Raw genomic sequence first — 19413 nt, forward strand, 5'->3', positions numbered from 1 at the left:
CAAAACCACGTTTGAATGTGATGTACTAGGATATTACTGTTTAGATAGTCAGGACACAGATTATTCATATTTAGTACGGAATCGACTACAATGGGCATGGATGCAGGCCACCATTTCTTATATTTATGAAATTGTACTGATCAGAAAAGTTTTTTACACTATGTTGCATAAGGATAACAACATTAGATTTGACTGAAGTCTTCACTTTTGTTTAGAGAAATCGGTGCCATATGTATTATAGTTACTGACTATACATCATCCAGGTAGAGTCACAAGATTGTGTTACTGTAATGTAGCCACAAACAAGCGATAAGGGCTTGTTTATATCGCTGATGTTACAAAGTACACACGGTCGTCGATATCTAACGTGAAAGCGTTGACATAAATATGTCGTGTGCTCAGACTCTATTTCATCTTGCTTTTATTGCTATTGTTTGTACATATGTCTACTGTCAGACGCCAACAGTAGTAGAGACACAATGTGGACCCGTGGAAGGGAAATTTAATGGTGTTGGATATGCATTTCGTGGTATTCCATACGGTGATGCACCACGATGGAAATACCCTGTTCCGATCAGCCGGTCTGCTAAAAACTGTTGGAGTGGCACATTCAAAGCTTATGACTATGGCAATACATGTATGCAGAGGAATCCTTCAAATCATACATTGATTATTGGACAAGAGGATTGCCTTTACCTAAATGTATGGACGCCAACTACTAAAAGCAGTGCTAACCTACATGTGATGGTCTGGATCCATGGCGGAAGTTTACAGGAATCCAATGGGAACTGGCCTACTTACTGTCCCTCAGAACAGCTAGCACATGACACCAACATAGTGTATGTTAGTATGAACTACCGTCTACATGCGTTTGGTTTTATGGCCTTGACATTGTTATCTGAAAATTCACCGACCAATACCTCGGGTAACTATGGATTCATGGACCAAATATTGGCTCTGAGATGGGTTCAGGACAATATCAAGAATTTTGGTGGAAATCCAGATTCAGTAAGTTGGTTATTCTTAATATGGTGTGCTAAACCTGTAACCATCTTATTAAATTATCACATGGCTGGCTGCTACACCACATGGCATTCGAACTCTTGCGACCTAGAAGTGAAGGGTTTGTGTTAATATGTCGTGACGTCTGAGCCACCCGCCAACGCTTCTCTAAACTCGGAGAAAGTGGCAGCGATTATATGCGTTTTAAAGGGTATGGTGATCATTTATAACCAACTTCTAAACTATATGACATTACACTATATATTGCATAAAAAAGATTTCCCACTCTATTTATTCCTTGACAAACTAAACTCAGAGTGACAAACCACGTGATTAAATGATATCTCACATGACCGGCTAGGAAAATGTAATGTTTGTTTGGTACACCGTACCCTCAGTAAAATTCTACACTTTCCGGAAAACCGATTATTTTCAAAATAATGTTATGTTTTGGTCAATGTAAATACCGCCAATTGTTTCGGAAACGCTTTCTCACACTGGATTTCAACTATTTATACAAATATTAGGGGTGTCATTAAAAACAATAACTGGTTAGCTGCCGAATATCCGATCCATAGAGGAGTTAGACAAGGATGCCCTTCATCCTGCCTACTCTTTGTAATAGCAGTCGAAATAATGGCGATCCAGATAAGAAATTATAACAATATTAGCGGATTCAACATTAAAAACAGACACATTAAGATTGCCCCACTTGCGGATGACTCTACACTCTTTTTACAGCATAATAAAGTAACTAAGGCAATTCAGAAAATAGAGCGTTTTTGGGATATTATCTGACCTAAAACTCAACAAAAGTAAAACAGAAGAATTGTGGTTGGGCAGAAATAAGGGGAAACAAACAAATAGATTTGGTATTTACTTTGGAACTAACAGAAAGGTATGTAATCATCTGAATTGGGAAAGCAAACAAACTCCAATCGATGAAATAATTAAAAACTGGGGAAAAAAAGAAAATTAGCTTTACTCGTAAAACTAGGAGTAATAAAGTCGCTATCAATCCAAAAAATCACATATCTTGCAAACGTACAAGTAATAAGTATAGGCTTATTAAAGCAATTAGAACAGGCTTTATTTGAATTTATATGGGAAAAAGGAGGAGAGTAAAAAGGAAAACATTAATAGGAAAACATGAATAGGGAGGGTTGAGTATTCGTGATATTGAATCGCACATCGATATGTTAAACGTTAAGTGGGTTAAACGATTAATAAGTAACTCTAACGAAAACTGGAAACTTATTCCCAAAGCAATTTATAACTCATTCGGACGAAACTTACTCATATTTAAGATGAATATGGGAAACATAAATAATATTCTTGAACATATGAATATTCCTGACTTCTATCAGTCAAAATTGAATTCGTGGTTGAAATTAGGAGGAGATAGTAAAAACAGTTCTTAAACTATGCAGATATTCTGATTATCTGGGGGAACAAAAATATCAAATTAAATAATAAAGTCATAGTTAAAAAAAAATTGGGCAGATAGTGAACTTAAAACAGTTGACAATGTGATTAATGAAGAAATGAGGATAGACGAAGTTATTATTTACACAAAATTATTGGATAAACGAAACTGGATTAGTGAAATAACCAAAATAAAGAAAGCAATCCCAGCGAAATGGAAAAGAAAATTAATCAGTGAAAACTCTGGAAAATACAGCGGTAAATCAGCAAGCAAAATATACCCTGTTTCAAAAAAAAAAAATACCCATGCTAATCGAAATTTTATGTCTAATAATAAAGAAATATATGAGATAGGCATTTCAAACACATTCATTCTCCCTATAACTAATGAATTATGGAAAAGAGACTTTAATATTGAATATACACAACCATGTTTAGATCTGATGAAATTTATTTTCAGCCAATTGAAAGATAATCAACATAAAACATTTAGATGGAAACTATATCATAATATTATACTTTGGTACATACAGTGTATGTACATACGTATACAATGTAATGTTATATGTATCACAAATTAATATGTCATGAGCAGAATGTTGAGGGAAGTGCAATCTGTCGGTAGGGGATCGTCCAATCACTCTTGCACTTCGCCCATCATTTTTACTGGATGATTTTCTCCGTAATCATACTTTTCATATCATATTAGCAGAATATGGCAAGATCTATCATTGGTCACATTGTATAAAAATGTCACATAGAAATGAAATCAAAGAACGACGAAAAGTAATATGATGAAAAGAGACTAAAGACAGAAAAGCAAACTTTCAAGGTCAACACATCGAAACCTTTAACAATACAAAAGGGGGATAAATGAGAAAAAAACAAAAAGGAAAGAAAAATGATAATAAATAGTGGATATATTTTATGTAAGGTACATATTTATGTATAGCATAACTTCGTTGGTTTTAAGCATGGAAGAATGTGTTTATGTATGAGTAGGTATGAAGGAATATGTGTTACTAATTATACGTACGTTGCATGAACTCTGGATATAAACGTGAGAGGGAAAACACGATTGAAAGTGAAAAAAGATAATATTGAAAAGAAGAATATTTGTATGACGTAATTGCTGATGAAAGGGTTCAAGTGAAAAGAAGAAAAAATAGTAGTGAAAGAAAGAATATTTGATTTATGTGATTGCTGATACCAATAAAAAAAGTTTGAGTTAAATAGTTTGTTAGATCTGAAAGTGACGGGAGAAGAGTCTTAATCATACGCAAAAAGGATGCGAATGACGGACGAGAGTGAATGTATTGCCACTTAGGGTTTGGACAAATACGATGCTGACATTGAAAACGTCTGACGATGTCTCATCTTTGAGTGCTAAAAAAAAGAGAAGAAAAAATACCGCCAATTGTTAGTTTTGAAGTATAGTAAATTTCCGGGTGTATTCATAGTATTAAAGATGGCCGAAACACTACTAATACATTTGTTGGGAATATAAAAAAATATTGATATGCTGTTGCGGGTACGAGCACTCGATGCAGTAAAACGTCGATTAAAAATCATTTTCTTACTTAAAATGGGCTGTTTATGTTATCTTAATCTGTGTATTTTATAAATCCACCAGGTGACGCTATTTGGACAGAGTTCTGGAGGAACAAGTATAGTTGGTTTGCTGGCTTCAGAACAAGCCAAAGGGTTATTCCATAAGGCTTGGATGCTAAGTGCCTCAGCAATCTTCAACAAAACAGCACAAGACGCCTCCAATGACAATGTTGTCTTTTTGAAAAACACCGGATGTACAAATCTAAGTTGTCTGTATGAACTTCCGGCATCAGAAATTGTCAAAGCCGTGCCATGGGACGTGTACCCTTATTGGGAAATGACGGACCAAGGAGACATTCCAACTAAAAATCACTTTGATGGCGCAATATGTGTTGTTGATGGTACGTAATCGTTTCACTATTTAAGTCTTTCATTTTCCGATAATAATTGAAAAGTATATGTTGTCGCGAAAAATGTCACATTACATTTTTCCAAATAACTTTTCGATGTATTTTAAAGACAACTTTGTACAATAACTAACAATGATTATATCATCGTCGGTATGAACATTGGAATAAACAGTGATAAAATCGTCTCATCGATTTCACCGGCTCTTACTTTTCATGCAAATATGCCTGTGAATAATGAAGTTTCCTTCCTGTGTTTGTGTCTAGGGTATGTTGTGACCTCCAAGCCATATCAAGCCTGGCAGAAAGGTATAGCCATAGATGTCCCGCTAATGATAGGTGAGTGTGAACTAATATAGAGTGCTTAAAGGTTATTGCTTTGTAATATTTTCCATTCTAGATATCAAAAGATTAAAGCATATTACGGCCTTTTGGTATTTAATTTTTTGCCTTAATACATTTTTGCAACATGAGAAATAATTAAATTTCAAGTAAAAGTCATGCTGTTTGAATATAAGAAACGCACCTATATTCCTAAAAAAGTACTTTAAGATAACCATTAGCAAATAACGACGTATGTTTTAATATGACATTTTAAATGTATCAGTCTATGGATACGATAGATTTAATCTCGAGACGAAAACGAATGCTTTCTATCTGTCATCATTATTGTTATCTTAGAAACAGTGTAATTGAAAATAAAAAAAAAACCTGTCACCATTACATAATTATAGAACCTACTTAAAGAATATTTTCATTAATTACTAAGCAGACTATCTAGTATCTTATTCATATCTGACACGTCTAAATAACGGCTCTAGTCTTGTTTTCGCTTATCACCTATGTGAGGATTATTTTATTATAATTGGCAAGCAAACGGCAATGAAACAATTCATGCTACACAGACGGCTAGGACGACAGACAATAAAGTATCGATGTCAACAGAAAATAGGGCACATCATTTTTATATCACCATGTAACTTATCAAGTACTTCACATATTTAGATAATTAAAGTACATTATCATTCTGTGTATAATCTACTGATATAACTCATTATCAAAAACTGATCGATAGATACACAAAATTCGAAATAATAAGTTGTTAATAATTCAAGGGGTGTATTTCATAATTTATGAGTATGTTTATGGTGAATGATTTTTTATTTTTGTTTTTGTCAGGTACTACAGCTAATGAGATTGACTTTAATCCAACTTACCTTACAATGAATACCTGGAATTGGGCTGATTATCAGACACAGGTGAAAAAACACTTAGGGACGTTTGACGCCAATTTAGCTAACGAAGCATTGAAGCTTTATCCGGTAAATGAAACGTCAGCGGAATATGAGTACACACGAATGGGTGCAGACATTCGCGTGGGATGCCCAAATGATGAAATGTCCAGAGTCATCAGTTTGGGTATGAAATCACCAGTATATAGATATGTTGTGACGTCACAGCCCTCGGAACCTGTTTTTGTACTAGGAATACCTTTTCCTTCGTCGTATTCTTTCCATATGTGGGACGCGTTTGCTTATCTGGATACCATTAAAGACTACATCAAACCACCGGCTCCATCTGATCAAAATTTTCAAAAGATGGTGACACGAGAAGTATTATCATTTGTCAAGACAGGAAGGCCATATACCGCAGGCTGGCAGCCGTATTCTCGTGGGGTAACTGCGCTTTGGTCCGAGAATATGACGGTTGTCAGCCAGTATCAAAATGAATTGTGTGCGTTTTGGTCCGAGAATGGCATACTAGATTATGGATGGATAAATTGAATATCAATTAAATATGTGATTGTCAGACAGTGGCAGTTCGTAAATTTATATTAGTATTTTATAGATGAATTGTATTAGTTCATTTCATTTATGACAGTTAACAGATGATTAAGTAATTATTGTAAAATATAATTCTTCATGTAAAGACTTAGAAAATGCGACATGCAGCAAAACACTTGGATATGCATTTCCAGAAATTTCTTTTCTATAATGTATTTACATTTTGACATCGTTACGTTTCACTTTATATTTTAAATGACTGTTTTCATCATAGAATTATCACCGTAACCTTTCGAGCTGACCTATAACCCGTCTGAGAATACATTCGAACATTGTACACATAAATGATTGGTTGATTGGTATCCGTTACTTAACGCATATTCGGTTTTCCTCACTTTTCATCTAGTTACGTTATATTATATATCGCTGAAAACATCTTTATGTGCATTGATGTAATAGGAAATGAAGGAGATAAAGCGAATCACAGAAAAACCTTTGCATCCCGTTTATATTCCAAAATACCAAGATGACGATACATTTAAACGAAAAAAACAACTTTCACTTAAAAAGAACAAAATGGTTAAAAAGGGAGAATTTTATTACTTGTCAAAAACGTGATACTTTGACATAGTGGCAAATCGAACACTGAACCGTCCGACAAGTTTGCGGTCGCTCAACCAGATGAGAGATACGCACCGTAAACACTGGGTAGCATTCTGATTCTTATTCATAGGCAGTCTAGTCTAGCCGATATTAGAAATAAAATATTTTATCAACTACGTTAATATCATTTTCGGTACAATTGCATAGGAGGTCCACGTTTTAGGAATATGATTAATCGATATTTTACTGCATTGAATAAAGAGAACTATAGATAGTAAAAGTAAGGCCTTTCATGCGTTTGAAACTGGATATTAATTTGGAAAAATACTAACCAACTCTCGCAAATCTCACCATGATGCATCCGCATTCGCAGTCATCTACTGATTTTTTGTTTTGCAATGAATGAACTTCAGGGGCGTAGGAAGCGGGGGGCAGGGGGGGGGGGCAACTGCCCCCCCCCCCCCCGTTCCCCAGGACGGGGGGGGGCAAACATGTCTTTTTGCCCCCCCCCCCCATTTTCGCCGACTGAAATGTTCTAAAAATGCATATTTGAAAGAAAAAAGAGTCCTCGTGCACAATTTTCGTACTTCATTCTAAAAAAATTTCCGCTGCGCGGCGCATTTCCTAAAACGTTCAAGCACATAATGTTCAAACCTTTAATGGTAGTAATTCAATACACATGAACTACACTAAAAATGTCCATTAAGGGATTCTACGTACTGCATTTGTATTTCAAAAATGTCTCTTAAAAGATTACTTTGTTTATATGTCTTAGCAAGACAATTAATTCATTATTATTTTGAGTTACAAAACAATGTGCCGATGGTGTGAAGCCGGTATGTTCAGATCGAGCAGGGCTGCACAATGATATGACGACACAATTATCACAATTATCATTTTTAAATGCAGGTTACTTTAAATCGAAAAATTACCATGGTAAGAACGCTTTAATATCATTAAAATACATCGTTAAACATTCTAAAAAAATTTTCCCGGGGGAGACCCGCGGACCCCCCAAACTCCAAAATCTCGCGCCTTCGGACGCTCGCAAATTCATCAAAATGCATTGTAAAACTCATCTTAGCCATTCTAAATCGTAATATTTTTTCCCGGGAAAGACCCCCGAACCCCCATAACACCAAAATCTCGCGCTTTCGGGCGCTCGCAAAATCATCAAAATACACTGTAAAATTCATCTCAGCCATTCTAAATCGTAATATTTTTCCCGGGGTCGACCCCCAGACCCCAAAATCTCACACGCTAATTTGGCCAGTTTTCGTTAATTTCCTTTTAGCGACCCCACTGTCTATAAATGTGTACAAGGATTATATTTAATGATATATGAAAAAAGTATATAAAGTATATATGGTTGTGTGTTGAATTAATCTCCTCCTGTAGGTGCGGTGGGGGTACAAAATATTGAGGACCTTTGCCACCCCATTACGTTTCATCTTCCTACGCCACTGAACTTTATTCATGTTTGTTGAAAAAGCATTTCATTCCTCTTTCATTACATGTACACAGAAAATATTGAATACTTTGGATTACAAAACAAGCTTCAAGCTTATAAACATTTGTAGTTAAATTATTTTGCCTTTTGGTAAAGCTTCACTTAAACGAAATAGATGGAGTCTAGTAGTAGGTGACATTTTCTTAGTGCCTATATCTGCATCAATGGAGGTCAAACCAAGTAAAAAATAAACATATATTAATGTTCGTTCTAATTCTCTTTTCAAACTTACCAAAAACTGCCCTCTCTGACATTTGCAATTTTAGTTTTAATAAGATGACAAAGCACAAACATATTCAGCTGATGAATCAACTTTAATTTTGATAAATAAAATAGATTAAGGTCATGTGTATCAGCAAGTGTCTCGGCCGTAAAGAGTCACATGAGTGTGTACATTGTATATGTATGCAGATAACAAGCAAGTAATAAGGGCATTGTTTCAAACTACATATGTAATTAGGACATTAACTATGATAACTGCACATTAGCAAGTCGTATTCATTATTTCCATTTAGTTTGCTATCCATACTAAATATGTCCACAGTCAGACGCCATCTGTAGTTTGGACACAATGTGGAGACGTATGGTCCGTACGTGCATATGTCCACAGTCAGACGCCATCTGTAGTTGGGACACAATGTGGAGACGTATGGTCCGTACGTGCATATGTCCACAGTCAGACGCCATCTGTAGTCGGGACACGATGTGGAGACGTATGGTCCGTACGTGCATATGTCCACAGTCAAACGCCATCTGTAGTTGAGACACAATGTGGAGACGTATGTTCCATATGTGCATATGTCCACAGTCAGACGCCATCTGTAGTTTGGACACAATGTGGAGACGTATGGTCCGTACGTGCATATGTCCACAGTCAGACGCCATCTGTAGTTGGGACACAATGTGGAGACGTATGGTCCGTACGTGCATATGTCCACAGTCAGACGCCATCGGTAGTTGGGACACAATGTGGAGACGTATGGTCCGTACGTGCATATGTCCACAGTCAGACGCCATCTGTAGTTGGGACACAATGTGGAGACGTATGGTCGCTCCGCGTATAGTTACACTGTTGCCTCTCACATTTTCGTTACTTCAATTGTCGCACCGCGAATAAAGATGTCCCAAATCGACCACCATATCTATAAGATAATTTGATAATATCAACACGTAGGAAATTCCTGTCTACTAGGCTTAGACAATGCCTGGATCGACAGTGTGACAATGCGTAGAATGACACTACATGCACGTGTAGCGACAAAATATCCCGCCAACATGGTGGCTGATGACGGCCATGCGAAATGGGACAATTCGCAAAGAGCAGGGCGACAGTATACTATACGACAAACAAACTGTTCTTTTTATTGTGCATTGTCGCATGGTGCATTGTCGCTTTGTCGCTTTTTGCTTCGCTCATTGGCGACTCTGGTAAGCGACAGTAAGAAATGGCTAAAATTAGCCACTGTAGCCAATAAAACAAAGCACAACAATTTTAATGTCACACTGTCATGTAATTTTATCTCATTGGCGAGGCTCCTTGAGTAGAGGCACTGTCGCTACTTGCGTTATCGACAAAAAGATATGAAAATAGCTAAAATACTACGTCGCATTTGTAAGTTATTTTGTCGCAGTGTCACATTATTCTATTCCAAACCCCTTGTTGATATAACAAAAAAATGTTGTGTTCTCTCTTATGCTGTTCTTAGAAGTTACAAAATCTCAAATCTGTATAAAAGCTGATGATTGAACTTGAATTTCGATAAGTTTTGCCACAGTTAAAGGATAGCAAAAAATCAGATTAAAGTTCATGTATATCAGCAAGTGTCTCACTTTGCCGAAAAGATGTTAGTATGTAGATAACAAGCTGGTGATAAGAGCATACAATAGTTTCAAACTGTATAAGTTATACGGATATTAGTCGTGATATAGTGCACATCAGCATGTCTCGAGTTTCGTCGTCATTGTATCCGATTATGCTTGCTATAATTACTAAATTTGTCTACGGACAGTCGTCAACAGTAGTCGAGACACAATGTGGACCCGTGGAAGGGAAATTTAATGGTGTTGGATATGCATTTCGTGGTATTCAATACGGTGATGCACCAAGATGGAAATACCCTATTCCGATCAGCCGGTCTGTTAAAAACTGTTGGAATGGCACATTCAAAGCTTATGACTATGGCAATACATGTATGCAGAGGAATCCTTCAAATCATACATTGATTATTGGACATGAGGATTGCCTTTACCTAAATGTATGGACGCCAACTTCTAACAGCAGTGCTAACCTGCATGTGATGGTCTGGATCCATGGAGGAAGTTTACAGGAATCCAATGGGAACTGGCCTACTTACTGTCCCTCAGAACAGCTAGCACATGACACCAACATAGTGTATGTTAGTATGAACTACCGTCTACATGCGTTTGGTTTTATGGCCTTGACATTGTTATCAGAAAATTCACCGACCAATACATCCGGAAACTATGGATTCATGGACCAAATATTGGCTCTGAGATGGGTTCGGGATAATATCAAGAATTTTGGTGGAAATCCAAATTCAGTAAGTTACATGTTTTAAAGTCTTACAATTCGAATTGACCATGATTCTGTTAAAGCCTGTTATAAAGACTTTTGTTTTTAATACTTAAAGTTGCAGCCTTATCCTTTAGATAATAGCACAAGTAAACTACTAGAATGTCTAGGTTGTAATTCCAACTTTAACGATAATACCCCAGATACAAAACAATTATAACTATGTTAATGTAACCTCCAGGGAAGATAAGGAATTTTAATTATCTTAATACATTCAGTTTTAAAAGATGTTTTGATGATAGAATAACAAAATATTAAAGAATGTAACATTACTCAGTATATAATAGCACAAACGAAGCCTTCCCATAATGATTAACATCATACCTGTACCAACATCTAAAATCTGTGTATTTTATAAATCCACCAGGTGACGCTATTTGGACAGAGTTCTGGAGGAACAAGTATAGTTGGTTTGCTGGCTTCAGAGCAAGCCAGAGGGTTATTCCATAAGGCTTGGATGCTAAGTGCCTCAGCAGTCTTCAACAAAACAGCTCAGGACGCCTCCATTGCCAATACTGTCTTCTTGAAAAACACCGGGTGTACAAATCTAAGTTGTCTGTATGAACTTCCGGCTCCAGAAATCGTCAAAGCTGTGCCATGGGACGTTTACCCCTATTGGGGAATGGCGGAGCAGAGTAGCCTTCCAACAAAGAATATATTCGACGGCGCAATATGTGTTGTTGATGGTGCGAATAGTTTCTTTACGTTTTATAAATATATAGTTTTATTTCGCAATAAATACTCAAGTCACATTAATATATTTTGTTTTAGCCAAAAACCATACCGTTCAATCCATGTGCCACGTGATACCCGATTACGTTTTTGCGGGACTATTGTTTCTATTGGTAATGAAATGACGTCAAAAGATGATATCCTGCGATAACGTCATTTCAGCGGGAAGCTTACAACTAGTTACGTTCCATCAACACTGGAGATACATGTACTGGTACCGCACAAACGTTATCGGGTATCACGTGGTACGCGAATTAGTCCTATTAATAGAATGCTTGTCAATACAGTACATTATGATGCATTACATGTTTCCAAATGACTATTCGAAGTTCTCTTAAAACACAACATTCCCTAAATGTTTGCAATAATTATATGATATAGCCAGTTAAAATATTAGGAGGCGATGAACCATAACATGTATCCGCCATTGTAATACAATGCTCTCATCTACATCATCGCGTCACAACCAAATATAATTCTGTTTGTAAAGAATGAAATTTAAATTTCTTTCCTGTGTTTGTGTCTAGGATATGTTGTTACTTACCAGCCATATCAGGCCTGGGAGAAAGGTATAGCCATAGATGTCCCGTTAATGATAGGTGAGTGTGCACTTATATATAGTGGTTAAAGGTTATTGTTTTTTGTACTTAAAGAATATTTTCCTTTCTAGATACAAAAGAATTTAAGTATAGTGTGGCCTTTTATTTTTTTTAGCCTTTATACCTTATTGCAATCCGAGAAATAATAACATTTCAAGTTAAAGTCTGCTGCTATTTTACATGATGGTGAAAGTCAGTCCAGGATGCAACAGAGGCATTTGGCGATGGTTCAGAAACTATGCTTTATCGAAAATAGATTTATTAAACTCAATTCAAAATAATATTTTGAATAGAAAATGTACAAACAGGTAAATGTGACGACATGTTACCGATGTTTTAGAGGTTGGAGCGATATGTGAATCATACTATGCCCTGTTTGCCTTTTAGTTTCCACCAGAGTTTTGCTACGAGATTTGGAAGAATTTATGTAATTTTTCGGCTTCACCAAAGCCAATATTAGACACTGGAATATGCAGTAGATACAGTTTAGCAAAGGTTTGGAAGTTTACATACGATCAGTTACTTCACATACTAACTATAATGGGTTTTTTTCCTCAATAAATATGCTTGTATAATTGTATTGATTTTTCGAAATCACATAAGATGTACGAAATCTCAGAGTTTCTGATCAGCTATTCGCTGATTATATTTTTTGTTACTTTGTCAGGTACTACAGCTAATGAAATCGACTATGGTTCATCCCATTTGGCAATGAAGACATGGAATTGGACTGACTATCAACGACAAGTGAAATCCCACATAGGAACGTTTGGTGCAAGTTTAGCCGAGGAAGCTCTGAAGTTATACCCCGTAAATGTAACGTCAGCAGAATATGAGTACACACGAATGGGTGCAGACATCCGCGTGGGATGTCCAAATGATGAAATGTCCAGAGTCATCAGTTCGGGTATGAAATCACCAGTATATCGATATATTGTGACGTCGCGGCCCTCGAAACCTGTTCATATATTCGGACTGCCCTTTCCTTCAGTGTATTCTTTCCACATGTGGGACTCTTTTGCATATCTGGATACCATTAAAGACTACATTAAACCACTGGCTCCATCTGATCAAAATTTTCAAAAGATGGTGACACGAGAAGTACTATCATTTGTCCGAACGGGTAGGCCTTACACCACAGGCTGGCAGCCATATTCTCGTGGGGTGACTGCTCTTTGGTCTGAGAATATATCGTTTGTCAGCCAATATCCAAAAGATTTGTGTACGTTTTGGTCCAAGAACGGTATATTAAATTATGGCTGGGTAAATTGAAAATCGATCAAATACCGTAAATTGGGATATTTTGGTGTCGGGAAAAATTGGCGTTTTTGTATCAAAATAGGATGGTTTAATTTTGGTGCGTTTAAATTTTGCGTTTCCCTATGCTATGTAATTTTTTGGCGCATAACTTGGTTTGATATAAGAAAATAATTATGAAGATTTACTTTTTCTGTCATATAGATCCCGCGACAATGAAAAATGGACGTAATTAGTTTTGAAGCCTTATCGATACAAAGACGGCCCTTTGAAACATTAGTCTTCTATAAAAGTTGTTATTAATCACACATACTAATTATATACATGTTTGCACAAAGGAGACTCGCACATGTAATGTACATTGACATACTGTACATTATTTTCCCGGTTGACAGCACATACCTTAAATGTATGTTTATGTAACATGATAAAGTAATTTACCCGAGAGTATGTGTTCACATACCTAATACATGACACGTAGATGTATTGGTTTTTATATACAAACAAATAAATACGTAGCCAAATTTTGTTGTGTTAATTTTGGCGCTTTCATGCCAAACGCCAAGTAAGTCAAAATATGACCACATCCAAAACATCCCAATTTACGGTAGGTGGATGTCATTTATCAACGGTGTCTAATAAAAGTAATTATTTTTAGATTTTTTTTTTAAATTATTAATTTAAACAAGCTAAAGATACATACATGTACTTTATAATTAATTTTCTCCCTGCTAAAGGAGCTTTTCTGTAATATCCTAGAAGTCAAATTGTAAATGACTCGAAACAATACGTCACAACATCAACAATGTTCATATGTATTAATTTGCTCTGGAAATAAATCCACATTAAATCATTAAAACATAAACATGAAAATGTATTTTCATTTTCGTTTCAAAAATGAATGACAGTGAAGGTTATTCATTTCAACAACTGAATCGAATATAGGTACCAGGCGAAGAGAGATAGTGGCGATAATACATGTACTATCCCATATTTTCTATACTTTACATATTTTACCTAATGATTTTATAAAATACGTAGGTAGGGCAAGATATATTTATTGATCGGTAAAATAATCATATCTCGTGGTACCGGCGAAATCAGCTACGTAAACTTTGAAACATACTAATGCAACATTTTACTACTACTGATACTTAAATCCGGTGTCGTTCTTAATGTGATAAACTGTTATTTGAATATTGAATTATTATGCAGACAGCTTATGACACGAAGCTGATAATTTAAAGATATCGTCTGCAATCATTCGAAATTCTTTGAATATATCTGCAATACCATATATGAATATAAAAAATAGTTAATTTTCAAGTGTTGAACTTTGTAGAACCGACTCTAATGACACATGTACGGTAAGCGTGGAAATTCACACGCGAGAGGAAAGAACATTTAGCATTAATTACGCGAAAGTTGTTTAAGCTCGATCTTCTCCTTTACACGTGGTATATCTTCGGCTTTCTCCGTTCAGCTGATAGCAAATATTTTACCGACTTTAAACGTTAAACATATTTCTTTTCTATAATTTTAAATCTTGTAATTGAGAGAAAGTGTAAGTTTTAGAAAATATGATCAGTTCCATAACGCTTTGTTTCTGTTTTCAACGGTGAAATTTAAAGTATTAGTCGCTTTAACAGTAATATAATATCTATCACGAAAATAGAAATGTCCCGAAATATACATATACATATAGCTAAAAAATTAAACACCAGCAAGAATATACTCTGTCTACAATATTAAATGTATTGCAGTCAGACGTGATGATTTGGTTTGGTTTGTTTAGTTTTACGTCCTATTAACAGCCAGGGTCATGTAAGGACGTGCCAGGTTTGTTGGTGGAGGAAAGCCGGAGTACCCGGAGAAAAACCACCATCCAGCGGTCAGTACCTGGCAACTGAGCCACATTGGATTCGAACCCGCATCACAGAGGTTGGGGGCATGTGGAAATATGTCGGTACATCATAATCCCTCGGCCACCGCTGCCCCGACGTGATGATACAGACTGTAGGGTGACCTTGTGAAAACACGATTGTATGATTAATACTTTTACCGATTTGCTGACGCACCCGCGTACAGCATGTCAGACACTACATTCTCGCCGAGCTTTTGAGGAAAAAAGTTCATAGACCGAAATGTTGTTTGGTGCTAGATTAATATCCCGTGGCTGGGAGCGGACATGGAATAAATAAAATTATTGCGTTCGAACGAAATATTATTACGTTCCAACGAAACATTAATGCGTTCAATCGAAATATTATTGCGTTCGAACGAAATATTATTGCATGCGAACGAAATATTATTGCGCGGGAATGAAAGAGTATGGCGTGAGGACGAAATATTATTGCGTTCGAACGAAATTATTATTTCGTGGGAACGAAATAGTTATTGCATTCCAACGAAATATAAACGGTTCACCTGTAGCTATTTCAAATGTGTCAGTCTTCAATTTCATATCAATATTCTTTGTAATTGGTCATTTAAAGTGGTTTTGTGTAAATCTTCTTAATAAAGTGTAATTCATATAGTATATTTTGCTTTAAAACCATTAATTTGAAGTTTATTGCATATATTATTTGTTTTGTATTTTATTTCAGTATTTGCCTTCAATGATTTACATTAAGATTATAGAAAAAAGTCATGGAAATTCATTGTTTTACTTTTTAAAATTAGTTGACTAAGTATTGACACAAAATAATGTTCGTTGTAACACAATTTGCACACATTTAAATGGAAATATTGAAACATAATAACCCGATGTATTAAAGTTATATATACAGTAATATAAAAGCACATATAATGCTTTTATTTACTACAGCGTATAAGGACCAATACATAATTTTGTTTGTCATGTCCGTTATTATATGTTGTTATCTTGTACGTATATGTTGTTATCTTGTACGTATATGTTGTTATCTTGTACGTATATGTTGTTATCTTGTACGTATATGTTGTTATCTTGTACGTATATGTTGTTATCTTGTACGTATATGTTGTTATCTTGTACGTATATGTTGTTATCTTGTACGTATATGTTGTTATCTTGTACGTATATGTTGTTATCTTGTACGTATATGTTGTTATCTTGTACGTAATATGTTGTTATCTTGTACGTATATGTTGTTATCTTGTACGTATATGTTGTTATCTTGTACGTATATGTTGTTATTTGTACGTAATGTTGTTATCTTGTACGTATATGTTGTTATCTTGTACGTATATGTTGTTATCTTGTACGTTAATTTGTTATCTTGTACGTATATGTTGTTATCTTGTACGTATTGTTGTTATCTTGTACGTATATGTTGTTATCTTGTACGTATATGTTGTTATCTTGTACGTATATGTTGTTATCTTGTACGTATATGTTGTTATCTTGTACGTATATGTATGTTGTTCTTGTACGTATATGTTGTTATCTTGTAGTATATGTTGTTATCTTGTACGTATATGTTTTTTCTTGTACGTATATGTTGTTATCTTGTACGTATATGTTGTTATCTTGTACGTATATGTTGTTATCTTGTACGTATATGTTGTTTATCTTGTACGTATATGTTGTTATCTTGTACGTATATGTTGTTATCTTTAGTATATGTTTTTGTACTATATGTTGTTATCTTGTACGTATATGTTGTATCTTGTACGTATATGTTGTTATCTTGTACGTATATGTTGTTATCTTGTACGTATATTTGTTATCTTGTGTATATGTTGTTATCTTGTACGTATATGTTGTTATCTTGTACGTATATGTTGTTTCTTGTACGTATATGTTGTATCTTGTACGTATATGTTGTTATCTTGTACGTATATGTTGTTCTATACGTATATTGTTATCTTGTACGTATATGTTGTTATCTTGTACGTATATGTTGTTATCTTGTACGTATATATGTTGTTATCTTGTACGTATATGTTGTTATCTTGTACGTATATGTTGTTATCTTGTACGTATGTTGTTATCTTGTACGTATATGTTGTTATCTTGTACGTATATGTTGTTATCTTGTACGTATATGTTGTTATCTTGTACGTATATGTTGTTATCTTGTATCTTGTATATGTTGTTATCTTGTACGTATATGTTGTTATCTTGTACGTATATGTTGTTTTGTACGTAATGTTGTATCTTGTACGTATATGTTGTTATCTTGTACGTATATGTTGTTATCTTGTACGTATATGTTGTTATCTTGTACGTATTGTTTGTTATCTTGTACGTATATGTTGTTATCTTGTACGTATATGTTGTTATCTTGTACGTATATTTGTTATCTTGTATATATGTTGTTATCTTGTACGTATATGTTGTTATCTTGTACGTATATGTTGTTATCTTGTACGTATATGTTGTTATCTTGTACGTATATGTTGTTATCTTGTACGTATATGTTGTTATCTTGTACGTATATGTTGTTATCTTGTACGTATATATGTTGTTATCTTGTACGTATATGTTGTTATCTTGTACGTATATGTTGTTATCTTGTACGTATATGTTGTTATCTTGTACGTATATGTTGTTATCTTGTACGTATATGTTTTGTTATCTTGTACGTATATGTTGTTATCTTGTACGTATATGTTGTTATCTTGTATGTATATGTTGTTATCTTGTATGTATATGTTGTTATCTTGTACGTATATGTTGTTATCTTGTACGTATATGTTGTTGTCTTCTTGTACGTATATGTTGTTATCTTGTACGTATATGTTGTTATCTTGTACGTATATGTTGTTATCTTGTACGTATATGTTGTTATCTTGTACGTATATGTTGTTATCTTGTACGTATATGTTGTTATCTTGTACGTATATGTTTGTTATCTTGTACGTATATGTTGTTATCTTGTACGTATATGTTGTTATCTTGTACGTATATGTTGTTATCTTGTACGTATATGTTGTTATCTTGTACGTATATGTTGTTATCTTGTACGTATATGTTGTTATCTTGTACGTATATGTTGTTATCTTGTACGTATATGTTGTTATCTTGTACGTATATGTTGTTATCTTGTACGTATATGTTGTTATCTTGTACGTATATGTTGTTATCTTGTACTTATGTTGTTATCTTGTACGTATATGTTGTTATCTTGTACGTATATGTTGTTATCTTGTACGTATATGTTGTTATCTTGTACGTATATGTTGTTATCTTGTACGTATATGTTGTTATCTTGTACGTATATGTTGTTATCTTGTACGTATATGTTGTTATCTTGTACGTATATGTTGTTATCTTGTACGTATATGTTGTTATCTTGTACGTATATGTTGTTATCTTGTACGTATATGTTGTTATCTTGTACGTATATGTTGTTATCTTGTACGTATATGTTGTTATCTTGTACGTATATGTTGTTATCTTGTACGTATATGTTGTTATCTTGTACGTATATGTTGTTATCTTGTACGTATATGTTGTTTATCTTGTACGTATATGTTGTTATCTTGTACGTATATGTTGTATCTTGTACGTATATGTTTGTTATCTTGTAGTTATGTTGTTATCTTGTACGTATATGTTGTTATCTTGTACGTATATGTTGTTATCTTGTACGTATATGTTGTTATCTTGTACGTATATGTTGTTATCTTGTACGTATATGTTGTTATCTTGTACGTATATGTTGTTATCTTGTACGTATAGTGTGTTGTTGTTATCTTGTACGTATATGTTGTTATCTTGTACGTATATGTTGTTATCTTGTACGTATATGTTGTTATCTTGTACGTATATGTTGTTATCTTGTACGTATATGTTGTTGTCTTGTACGTATATGTTGTTATCTTGTACGTATATGTTGTTATCTTGTATGTATATGTTGTTATCTTGTACGTATATATGTTGTTATCTTGTACGTATATGTTGTTATCTTGTACGTATATGTTGTTATCTTGTATCTTGTAGTATAGTGTTGTTATCTTGTAC

At 34.6% G+C, this 19413-nt stretch overlaps 2 protein-coding genes across 2 annotated transcripts; both read left to right on the forward strand.

Moving 5' to 3' along the window:
- Positions 1-342: 342 nt before the first annotated feature.
- LOC138331849 (para-nitrobenzyl esterase-like) lies at positions 343-7180 on the forward strand. The gene is made up of 4 exons (XM_069279678.1): positions 343-1008; positions 4061-4379; positions 4653-4724; positions 5565-7180. Exons 1-4 carry the CDS (start codon positions 388-390, stop codon positions 6167-6169), a joined length of 1617 nt encoding a protein of 538 aa, XP_069135779.1. The 5' UTR covers positions 343-387; the 3' UTR covers positions 6170-7180.
- Positions 7181-7296: 116 nt separating this feature from the next.
- On the forward strand, positions 7297-14298 carry LOC138331859 (para-nitrobenzyl esterase-like). The gene is made up of 4 exons (XM_069279689.1): positions 7297-10843; positions 11243-11561; positions 12135-12206; positions 12874-14298. Exons 1-4 carry the CDS (start codon positions 10223-10225, stop codon positions 13476-13478), a joined length of 1617 nt encoding a protein of 538 aa, XP_069135790.1. The 5' UTR covers positions 7297-10222; the 3' UTR covers positions 13479-14298.
- The last annotated feature ends 5115 nt before the right edge of the window (positions 14299-19413 follow it).

Source organism: Argopecten irradians, chromosome 1 (genome assembly GCF_041381155.1).
Source record: "Argopecten irradians isolate NY chromosome 1, Ai_NY, whole genome shotgun sequence".
In the NCBI taxonomy this organism is placed as follows: Eukaryota; Metazoa; Mollusca; class Bivalvia; order Pectinida; family Pectinidae; genus Argopecten; species Argopecten irradians.

Excerpts from the sequence above, each read along its gene's own strand:
- LOC138331859 (XM_069279689.1), top strand. The coding sequence starts at position 10,223 with ATGTCTCGAGTTTCGTCGTCATTGTATCCGATTATGCTTGCTATAATT. Across the intron at positions 11,562-12,134 it reads CGCAATATGTGTTGTTGATG|GATATGTTGTTACTTACCAG; the intron begins GTGCGAATAGTT and ends GTTTGTGTCTAG. Across the intron at positions 12,207-12,873 it reads AGATGTCCCGTTAATGATAG|GTACTACAGCTAATGAAATC; the intron begins GTGAGTGTGCAC and ends TTACTTTGTCAG.
- LOC138331849 (XM_069279678.1), top strand. The coding sequence starts at position 388 with ATGTCGTGTGCTCAGACTCTATTTCATCTTGCTTTTATTGCTATTGTT. Across the intron at positions 1,009-4,060 it reads TTGGTGGAAATCCAGATTCA|GTGACGCTATTTGGACAGAG; the intron begins GTAAGTTGGTTA and ends TAAATCCACCAG. Across the intron at positions 4,380-4,652 it reads CGCAATATGTGTTGTTGATG|GGTATGTTGTGACCTCCAAG; the intron begins GTACGTAATCGT and ends GTTTGTGTCTAG.